The 11,590-nt window shown below is 49.1% G+C and overlaps 1 protein-coding gene across 1 annotated transcript; it reads left to right on the forward strand.

Moving 5' to 3' along the window:
• Positions 1-276: 276 nt before the first annotated feature.
• Positions 277-5,284, forward strand: DBX1 (developing brain homeobox 1). Its single transcript, XM_089305327.1, has 4 exons — positions 277-643; positions 1,194-1,328; positions 3,218-3,420; positions 3,788-5,284. The coding sequence occupies exons 1-4, from the start codon at positions 277-279 to the stop codon at positions 4,151-4,153; spliced, it is 1,071 nt and encodes a 356-aa protein (XP_089161453.1). The 3' UTR covers positions 4,154-5,284.
• Positions 5,285-11,590: the final 6,306 nt, after the last annotated feature.

An 11,590-nucleotide genomic window follows, 5' to 3' on the forward strand; every position in this document is an offset into this window, starting at 1 on the left:
CCAGAGCCGCCAGCGAATGAAGCTCGAGTGGAGAACTTTGTTGAACTTCATTGTCAGAGCTGTCACTTTTCAAAGCGCTTTGGCGGGCGGGCCGCTATAAAACCATCACCTCGACGGGAAGACCACGGAAGACTCGCCGACGCCCAAGTGGGATCGTGACTTAGGGACGTTCGCTAAGCCCCAGAGAGGGCACTGCGGGGGCGGGAGGGGCGGGAAGCCAGGCGTTTACCCTCCGGCCACTGGAAGAAGGGTTATTCCGCCCGCCCCGCGTCTACCATGATGTTCCCGGGCCTCCTCGCGCCCCCCGCCGGGTACCCAAACCTCCTGCGGCCCACGCCCACCTTGACCCTGCCCCAGTCCCTGCAGTCCGCATTTTCTGGCCACTCCAGCTTCCTGGTGGAGGATCTGATTCGCATCAGCCGGCCCCCAGCCTACCTGCCCCGCAGCGTGCCCGCAACCAGCGTATCGCCGCCCAGGCAGGGGGCTCCCGCAGCCCTCACCGACACGGGGGCTTCTGACCTGGGCTCCCCGGGTCCCGGCAGCCGGCGGGGCAGCTCTCCACAGACGGCCCTCTCCCCTGCCAGCGAGCCCACGTTTCTGAAGTTTGGGGTGAACGCCATCCTCTCCTCGGCACCCAGAACAGGTAAGTAGGGGCAGAGTGCTGAGGGGTCAATTCAGCGGCCAGGCCTGTGCCGAGGGCTCTGGCCTCAGTTTCCTTTGCAGAGCGGGTACTAACACAACCATCTACACACGTGCGCACGAACTCCGAGACCCCACGTCGGGCAACAGGAGTCTCAGGTCCCGCGGCTCGCCCGGAATGGACTTGAGCGCGCGCAGTGCTCTCGCGCGGCTGCAAAGCTGAGCGCACCTCCCTGCGCATCTGCGCTTCTGCTCCCTGAAGACAATTTTTTTTTTTTTAAGAAAAACGCCACGATGAACTATTTCTTGCAACAGTTTGGTATTATGGAGCTGCGAGTTTTTCCCCTGCTCTAGTCCTATCTCCTTAGCCTAGGATGCAGAGTGGGAGAGGCGGCGCAGCAGATTCCTTGGGGCGGGGAAAGAAAGCTCCGAACAGAAAGAGACCACGTTGGAAACACGTACTGTACTTTAATACGTGAAGGCTCACACCTGGAACCAGCGGAAGGGTTCATCTTGTCCCACGTGCAATGGGTTTTGTAATACTTAAATACGTGATCGAATTCCTTTTGTCGCTCCCTCTCCCCCAGAAGCATCCCCCGCCTTGCTCCAGAGCGTCCCTCCCAAGACGTTCGCCTTTCCCTACTTCGAGGGCTCCTTCCAGCCCTTCATCAGATCGTCCTATTTCCCAGGTAGGTCTCGCCCCGTCTCCTCGCGCGAGGCCGGGCGGCGCTCCCTTGCCCCCAAGCCGTATTTCTCCGTCCACTGCTCGGGGTTACGATGTGGTTCAGAGGTTGCAAGGCGTACAACATTCACGAATCCGTCGCGCCAATTTGATGCCCTATTTAGCACAAGCAGTGACTGCTTGACACTGTGCACCAATTCCCTGCTCTACAAATTAGCAGGAATTGTCATGGTCCCAGTTTGAGGCGGTTCCCTTCCCGGCGAGGAACTGTTGGCATCCCTTCACGCCGCCGTTTTCCCACAGAGGCAGTGCACTTGCTCACGATTCCCCACAAAGGTTTCAGCACCATGACCAATTGGTCAGCTCCTCCGGGCAGCCACACACAGACCGGCCCTCGGCCCTCCACGCTGCCCAGAGACACCTACCAGCCGGGGCTAATTTCTCATTCAAGGCTTGGGGCTTTTCACAAGACCACATGGGGTGCCCGCTTGTGTGGGATGCCTGGGGTCGTCCAAGGGGGAGAGGAGCGAGATCCTTCCCCAACCCCAACCTTCTCTTTCCGACAGCGTCTCAGACCCTCCCTCCCTCTACCACTGTATCCGTTTCACCACCATTCAGCTGGTAAAATCACCAACAGCCCTAGGGAAATGCGCATGTGGGCCCCAGCCTGAAGGGGAAGACCACAGCTTTCCACCAAGTTCCCATCCTGGAATCTCACTGGTGACTCCAAGGATGACTCAAACTCTGTAGCTAGTCACAACACACACGGACTAGGAAAAGGGGGGAGCCCCTAGACAGAGAAGAGATGCTGGCAGGGATGGCAGGGGAGGGGATGTGGGGAGCCCAGGACAGCACTCCGAATATCAGGAGGGAAATAAGCAATTGATTTTTTTTTTTGTCAAGGAGAGCAAATTCACCAATCCCTACCCCCACCCCGCACTCCACCATTCATGCTGCTGCTGCTAATGGAATTTGCTCCCTTTCTACCTCATCTCAATGCTCTGACAAAAACAACCCGAGCTTTATAAATAGCTTTTCATGTCCATTTAATGAAAATGATTCGGGGAAGAGAAGCCTCTGCCATCAGTATTCTCCCAATAGTCCTGGCCTGCAGTTGTGTTTAGTTTGAAAGTGTAAATCTCTTTTGTCCCAGTAATATAGGGCTTTCGCTGCTTGTTCTCAGTCTTTTTCTGTTAGTTCATTACTACACAATTACCATTCACGCTTCATTAGAGGCTCTGTATCTTTTTAGGTTTTTTCCCCCCCTCTCTCTTAAAGAGAAACTCTCCCCCCTTTTTATCATGCCAATACCCATTGGGAAGCGGTCAGTGTGCTAATTAGCTGCCACTTTTCATGTATTCGGCCGAATTCTTTATGTTTTGTGGGGGAGGGGAAGAAAGATTAATATAAAAAGAGGAATCGAAAGTGAATTCTCCTCCATCAAATTTTCATCAAAAGTGCAAAAAGCCGCCCAGGTGATAGACGTTTTGGGGGTGGGGGTGGGGCGCGAAAACTCAGTGGCCTCAGCTGCTTAATTTTCCTGTAATTTACTTTTTATTTGCGGCTGTTTTGGCCGGCGTACGCGGGTTTGTTTCTCTAAAACCGTTGCACGGAACAACGAAATGGACTACGGTGGGGATTGTTGGCTGCGGCTTCGTGCTCCCACCTAATCCGGGTTTGCACGGTTGAAAGAAAAAGTCATTTGGGCGGAAAGAGCCATTTGGTCTTGCAGGTTCTCCAGCGGGAGAAAGGGGGGGGGGGGGGGTGGTGCTTTAAAGAGATGAAGGGATCTGAGCGGGAGCGAGAAAGACTGGGAAAGCCGCGGTGGAGGACGGACGCCACCGGGTCTCGGCGGGAGACCGCCCACTCAGCGGCCACCTCTCTGCCCCCCTGTAGCGTCCTCGAGCGTCGTGCCCATCCCCGGGACCTTCTCGTGGCCGCTGGCTGCCCGCGGCAAACCACGCCGGGGCATGCTGCGTCGCGCCGTGTTCTCCGACGTTCAGCGCAAGGCGCTGGAGAAGATGTTCCAGAAGCAGAAGTACATCAGCAAGCCTGACCGCAAGAAGCTGGCGGCCAAGCTGGGCTTGAAGGACTCGCAGGTGACGGCCGTGTCCGCCCTACCCCGCACCCTTCCACCCCCGCGCCTCGCGTCTGCCACTGCGGGGAGGGGGGTGTCTCTGAAGTCATCCCATTGTACAGATGGGGAAACCGAGGCCTAACGGGGGCGGAAATGCCCCCGCTAGCTTCTTCGAGGCTCCTAGGGACAGCCCGCTTCCCTCTCCCGGGCTCACCAGCCTAGGTGCCAGAGGGTGGAGGGGCGGGAGGGGGGAGTCAGGGCTGCGCGAGTGCTGGGGTGCGGAGACAGCGAACGGGGAAAGACGCCCCCCACCTCCACAGTCCCGCCGAGCCGTCCCGCACCCTTCCCCAAGACCCCAGCACTCACAGTGGCTTCTCCGGGCCCCGCAGGTGAAAATCTGGTTCCAGAACCGACGCATGAAATGGCGGAACTCCAAGGAGCGCGAACTCCTGTCCAGCGGCGGCTGCAGAGAGCAGACCCTCCCCACCAAGCTCAACCCGCACCCGGACCTCAGCGACGTGGGCCAGAAGGTCCCTGGGGACGACGACGATGAAGACGAGGCCCCGGGCAGCCCCCCGCACCGCCTGGCCTTCCACGCGTCCCCAGAGCCTCGGCACCTGCGGGACGCGCGCCTCGACGGGCCGCTGCCCCCCTCGCCCGCGCACTCCAGCAGCCCCGGCAAACCTTCGGACTTCTCTGACTCCGACGAGGAGGACGAGGAGGGCGAGGACGAGGAGGAAATCACCGTGTCCTAGGACCGCACCGGCGCGCGCCCGGTACTGGTTTCAGGTGCTTTGGCATTGAACAGGTGTGATCCAGTCTGCGCCAATCGCTTTGTGACCCGGCGGGGATGCTGCGGCTCCCCACCGCAGTACCTGCACCACGTCCAGGGTCCAGGGCGACGATTCCGCCCCCCCCCCCTCCCGCGCCCGCCCCAGCACCACCTCAGAGCAGCCCTCCCTCCTTAAATCTCGGGCTTGGTCTCAGACTTAACCCTCCATTCTACCTTGTTGATTGCAAAGCATTTGGAACTCAGTGCGTTGCGGTTCCAGGGGTTCCTCCACCCTATGGCCTGTACTACCTCTGAACCAGGCCCTGATGGTCTTCAGCATCCTCAGCCCCACACGGAGCTACACCAAGCGCATAACTGACGCCCAGCCCCCCTGACGCCGTGGGTCCCTACACCTGCCTATCCTACACTGCAAGGGCCTCCTACCCTGCTGCAGGCTGGGGTACCCCTAGCCCCGACCCCGGCCTTCCCATAGCCAACCCCTTAGGAAGTGCCCTGAGGACCTGTGGCTCTCCGTCTAAGGAACAATGTGAATATTGACTCTTTGTTCTCATTTCCCAAATGCTTTTGGAGGGGGGAGAGTAAGTTCTCAAACTTGGGGGTGGGGGAGGATCAGTCTGTTTGCTCGTATGTGTGCGTGTGTGCGTGTGTGCATGTGTGTGTGAAAGCTTTTCTTTAATGCCTGCATCCACAGTATATGGACAGCGGACTCTACGATGTGCCCTAATATTTTATATCTGGGGAGGGGATTACAAAGTGTCTAAGCACAGGGGGCACTGTGTGGATGGAGGGGTCCACAAGCCTTAGATTTTTTTTTTCTTTCACCGAACTTTGCTGTCTTTGCACAGCTTTTATGAACTTATGCTATTTTGTACACATGTTGTATGGCTATTTTATACCAAGGTTATTGTGAATAACTAAAAAAAGACTGTCTAGAGTGCTTTTTCTCCTTTTTGCAATGGTTTTTAAACTTTAAAAAGGTAGCGGTTTAATTGCATAACTTATAAAGAAATATTTTGTATTTTTGCCATGTACAGAATTTTATATATGTACATATGTATCAAATGAACAAATACCAAATAAAAAGTAGAATGGATACAATGACCCAGTGGTGTCATTAAGTCACAGGGTGCAGGGGCCAGTGCTGTGGCCTAGCAGGTGGAGCTGCTGCCTGCAGTGCCTGTGTCCCATATGGGCTCTGATACAAGTCCTGGCTGCTCCACTTCCGATCCAGCTCTCTGCTATGGCCTGGGAAAGAAAGCAGCAGAAGATGGCCCAAGAGCTTGGGCCACTACACAAGCGTGGGAGACCGGGAGGAGGCTCCCGGCTCTTGGCTTTGGATGGGCCCAGCTCCAATCATTGTAGCCATTTGGGAAGTGAGCCAGCGGATGGAGGATCAATCAATCTCTCTCTCTGCCTCTCTGTAACTTTGCCTTTCAAATAAATAAATAATTTTTTAAAATTCACAGGGTGCAGAGCTAAGGGAACAATGCTATTCAAGTCCAAATGCTGGGTTTCTCTTTCATCTTAAGGGATGCTGAGGTTCAAGGGGGAATGCACTTGTCCGAAGATCCCCAGCTAGTAGGTAGCCGTGCTGGAACTAGAATCCTCCTCCGGCTCTCCGTTCAGTGCACTTTCTGCTTTGCTGTATCATAAAATAACCACATTTCTACGTCAGGTGTCAAGTGGCTCCCGTAAAATGGCACCAAAAAAGCTGAAGCCATAGCGTCCCTTCTGTCTTCTGTGAGAACTGAAATCATGGGAAGAAATCCTTGAGTGGGAGTCTAAGCAGCTCCGGTCTTCATGGTTTTCCTTTCTCTCCCTGAACACCTACTGCCCGGACCCCAGGAAAGCTTCCAAGCCAGGCTCCGCTCCTTGCCTTTTGTGTATGAGCTCATTCTGTCAGGAGTGCCTTCTAGAGCAGGCACTTGGGAGTCCAGATCCAGACGCTGGTGTCTCCCAAAGAAATGAAGAGTTCTGGAATGACCTGCGTTCAGCAGGAGTGCCTTAGCTAATCAGCGAACTGAGCCCTACAGGACATCAGGTTAGGGTCATGGATGGGGCTTTTGTGTCCTTTAAGAGATTGGCCTCAGCCCCTCCATCACACAGATCCAAGTGAAAAAAAAAAGTGGTGATGTTTATTTTTGGTAGTCATACTTGAAGTTTAAATCTGCTCCATTCCAAATTAACTCTGCTTTCAATTAACACAGACCCTGCTACGCTGCAGTGCCCTGCTGGGCTTGCTCCTGACATCACTGACCACTATCTTCATTGTGGCTTATCCACAGTCCTGAGAAGCAGCAGAAGCAAAACTGCTGTTGTTTTCATAATCATTGTAATTCAAGAAACTTCTCACGTTTCCCCCTCTACACTTAGGAAAGCGTTCCGTTCCGTAAGGCTGGCTGGCATTCAACCCCAGTTCGTGCTTCCGTTCACACCCAGAGTTCTCAGCTCCCAGTAATTCACTTCTTAGAGCACCGGCCCTAAACCACTAACTTTCATTCAAAAGACTGAAATAGCTATATCCATGAGCCAGAGAATAATAAATGCATAGTCAAAATAAAGGGAATTTTGGGGCTGGCACTGTGGCACAGTGGGTTACTCCCCTGGCCTGAAGCATCAGCATCTCATACAGGCACCAGTTCCAGTCCCGGCTGCTCCTCTTCCAATCCAGCTCTCTGCTATGGCCTGGGAAAGCAGTGGAAGATGGGCCAAGTCCTTGGGCTCCTGCACCCACGTGAGAGACCTGGAAGAAGCTCCTGGCTCCTGGCTTCAGATGGGTACAATTCCTGCTGTTGCGGCCAACTGGGGAGTGAACCATTGGATGGAAGACCTCTCTCTCTCTCTCTCTCTCTCTCTCTCTCTCTCTCTCTCTGCCTCTCCTGTCTCTGTGTAACTCTGACTTTCAAATAAATAAATAAATCTTTTTAAAAAATAAAGGGAATTTTTGTTGAGCACCTATTACATGGCAGGCAGTCACCGTGCTAGGTGCCTGATCAGGGCTTCTCATTTCTCTCTGTGCAGAAAGACCTCCTGAGGATCCCATCAAAATGCAAATAACGATTCTGGGTACTTGGCATCCCTAACACTGTTAGCTCACAGAACAGACAGTAAGTAGCAAGTATTACACAGGTTTATCCTCCCTTGACTAAACTGGTAACAATCTGCTTAACTAAAAGTCAACCAATAGGAATTCTCTAATAGAGTGTTATATTTTGAAATATTTTGTAGTTTTGAAAAAAAAAGAGAATCTCATTGGCCATTTAAAACCTTTCTCATATTCCTGAATCTCCTATATCACCATGAGACCTCTTCCTTGTGGCCAAACAAGGTCTTCCAGCTTGGTGTTAAAACCCTTTTGTGGCTGGCGCTGCGGCTCACTAGGCTAATCCTCCATCTGCGGCGCTGGCACTCGGGGTTCTAGTCCTGGTTGGGGCGCCAGATTCTGTCCCAGTTTCGTCTCTTCCAGTCCAGCTCTCTGCTGTGGCCCAGGAAGGCAGTGGAGGATGGCCCAAGTGTTTGGGCCCTGCACTCACATGGAAGACCAGGAAGAAGCACCTGGTTCCTAGCTTTGGATCAGCACAACGCACCGGCCATAGTAGCCATTTGGAGGGGGTGAACCAATGGAAGGAAGACCTTTCTCTCTGTCTCTCTCTCTCACTGTCTAATTCTGCCTGTCAAAAAAAAAAAAAAAAACTTTTGTACTCTAAGAGATCGCTGAAAGCCTAAAAAGAGGTTTTGTTCCTATGGGTTTTATCTACTGATATTTACTGTATAAGAAATTCAGATTAAAAAATTAAAATCTTCATAATTCATTTAGAACAAGAAACCATGATGTGTCAACATAAATTTACATTTTATGGAAAATAAGTATGTATACATTATAAAATGAAACAAGAAGCGTGGCACTGTACTGCATTTCTGCCCACTTCTTTAGTGATTGGTTTCATAAAGGAAATCCGGATTCTCTGGCCTGCTTCTGCAGCCTCTTGTGAGACAGACATGCACAGGAGGACTACACAGCCTTTTCAGATTGCTGTGGCTGCTTTCTGATGCAGCAGAGAAACTAGATAAGTGGTAGTTTTTAAAGGTAAGTTGTAATTTGGAATCTAAACATTCTGTCAATGAACTTTTCAACTATTTAACTTACATTAAAATCTATTCATTTGTCTTGTATTTTCATATAGGTCTTTGAGCACGTATGAGGATTTTGCAACAAGGTGCACTGGATGTTTGGGAAACATTGGCTCACTAAGTCTGGAAAGATATTCTCAGTGTTGGCCTTTGTCATCCATCATCAAACATCACACTTCTTAACGGTAGCACCTGTCTCATCACAGAAGTCTTGAGAAGCTATCAAGCTTATGGTGGCAGATACAAGCTTTTCAAAACTGAGATTTTTACTTGAAAGCCAAACTTCACGATTGAGTAAAGTGCTATCAGTTTTTATTTCCAGGTGACAGGCTAATTTTGTTTTTGATAAAATGTCTCAGATAATTCTGAGAAATCATCGTTTGTCTGTTGGTCAACTTTTTTCAAGTAAAAAATGGAGTTTCATAAAAAATGTGGTTAAACAATTGCACAAGTGCTTCATCTTGAGGCAGTCATCACCCCTCCGTGTACAACAGAAGTCTTGTTTTTAAGTTGTAGCTCACAGACATTACTTAGAGGGATTTTTTTCTTTTAATTATCTTTTTAAACATGTATTTATTTATGAGAAAGGCAGAGCAACGGAACAGAGACAGAGCAAGAAATCTTCCATCTCCTGGCTGACTTCCCAAAAGGCCACAAAGCGTGAGCTAGACCAGGCAGAAACCAGAAACCAAGAACCGAACCCAGGTCTCCCACATGGGAGGCAGGGGCACAGGCATCTGAACCATCATCTGCTGCCTCCTAGGATGTGTTAGCAGGAAGCTGGGTCCAAGGAGCAGCTGCCAGGACTGTGCTCCAACATAGGAAATGGGCATTCCAAGCAGTGGCTTAACCCGTTGGGCCACAACACCCACCCCAATGGAAGTCTTTTATGCACACTTCCCATTTCATCATTCAGATTGAAGAAGTTATATATTGTATACTCAAGCGTTGTCATTCAGTAACATTGATAACCTCTCTTGCCTCACCAGACCTGTTAAATGAAACTGGCTGTGTGTGGGCATCGGTAAGGGTCATAGAGAATGCAGTGACCACTAGGATAATTCAGTGCCACTGCCTTGAATTGTTTTAGGGTACACTAGCAGCTTCCATGTTGCTGCTCATCACTTTCACCCTCTCAATACAAACAGCAACATAGTTGTTCTACAATAGACCAAAAGTTTCAAAAAGACACTCTCCTATAAATATTTCACAACACAACACTTGTGTTTATGTCCAGGTTTCAAATAAAAGAAACTCTTGTTTGTGCAAATATTAAGTGAATGCAAGCAGAACAGAAAGTCCAGGGATGTCTGCATATTTTTCCATTTCAAATCAAAAGTACAATTTCATAAATGATTTATGAACTCAGTCTTCGTCAAGTTGCTCTAAGGTTGGAAAGTGACACTGTCGGGTAAAGCTGCCACCTGCGGTGCTGGCATCCCATATGGGCACTGGTTCTAGTCTCGGCAGCTCCACTTCTGATCCAGCTCTCTGCTATGGCCTGGGAAAGCAGTAGAAGATGGCCCAAGTCCTTGGGCCCCTGCACCCATGTGGGAGACCCCAGAAGAAGCTCCTGGCTCCTGGCTTCAGATCGGAGCAGCTCCGGCCATTGCAACCATTTGTGGAGTGAACCTTCTGATGGAAGACCTCTCTCTCTCTTTTTGCCTCTCTTTCTCTGTCTGTATAACTCTGACTTTAAAAATAAAAATAAATCTCAAAAAAAAAAAAAAAAAGAAAAAGAAAACAGAAAGTGGCACTGTCATGATTAAACTGCCTTTTGTCCAACTGGCATTCAGCATGGTAACTGAATGGAGCTTTCTCAGTCTCTCCACTATTGAGGGCAAGCACTTCCTTAGCCAATGCCAAGTGATAACCTAGGTGCTTTAGAAATGCCCTCATTTCTGGTCTGAACAGTTGAAACAATTTTTAAATCTTTAAGAGCACACCACATCTATGTCTCTCAAAAATGATCATTTTAATTCCTTTCTTTAAACTCTGAATGACTGGCCTTAAAATGATTGTGTTAATCAAGACAATCTATGACAAACCTACAGCCAGCATCCCATTGGATGGGGAAAAGTTGGAAGCATTCCCACTGAGATCTGGAACAAGACAAGGATGCTCACTCTCACCATTGCTATTCAATATAATCCTGGAAGCTTTAGCCAGAGCCATTAAGCAAGAAAAAGAAATCAAAGGCATACAAATTGAGAAGGAGGAAGTCAAACTATCCCTATTTGCAGATAACATGATCCAAAAGACTCCACTAAGAGACAATTGGAACTCAAGGAGAGTTTGGTAAAGTAGCAGGATATAAAATCAATACACAAAAATCAATAGCCTTTGTATACACAAACAATGCCACAGCTGAGAAAGAACTTTGAAAATCAATCCCATTCACAATAGCTGGGGAGAAAAAATCAAATACTTTGGAATAAATTTAGTAAGGATGTCAAAGATCTCTATGATAAGAATTAAAACATTAAAGAAATAAATAGAAGATACAAAAAAATGGAAAAATATTCCATGTTCATGGATTGGAAGAATCAATATCATCAAATTGTCCACACTTCCAAAAGCAATTTTTACAGATTCAATGCTATACCAATCAAAATACCTAAGACATTCTTCTCAGAAAATGAAAAAATGATGCTGAAATTCATATGGAAACACAGGAGACCCCAAATAGCTAAAGCTATCTTATACACACACACACACACACACACACACACAAGCCAGAGGTATCACAATACCAGATTTCAAGTCATAGTACAGGGCAGTTATAATTAAAACAGCCTGGTACTGGTACAAAAACAGATAGATTGACCAATGGAACAGGATAGAAATGCCAGAAATCAATCCTAGCATCTACAACCAACTTGTCTTTGACCAAGGAGATAAAAACAATCACTGGAGCAAGGACAGTCTCTTCAACAAACAGTGCTGGGAAAACTGGATCTCCACATGCAGAAGTACGAAGCAAGACCCCTACCTTACACCTTACACAAAAATCCACTCAAAATGGATTAAAGACCTAAATCTACAATCTGATACCATCAAATTATTAGAGAATATTGGGGAAACCCTGTAAGACATTGGCACAGGCAAAGAGTTCTTGCAAAAGACTCCCGAGGCACAAGCAATCAAAGCCAAAATTAACAGATGGGGTTATATATAATTGAGAAGCATCTGTGCTGCAAAAGAAAACACTCAGGAAAGTGAAGAGGCAACCAACAGAATGGGAGAAATTATTTGCAAACTATGTAAC

This window comes from Oryctolagus cuniculus, chromosome 1, assembly GCF_051225735.1.
Source record: "Oryctolagus cuniculus isolate XC-2025 breed Fujian yellow rabbit chromosome 1, ASM5122573v1, whole genome shotgun sequence".
Lineage (NCBI taxonomy): Eukaryota > Metazoa > Chordata > Mammalia > Lagomorpha > Leporidae > Oryctolagus > Oryctolagus cuniculus.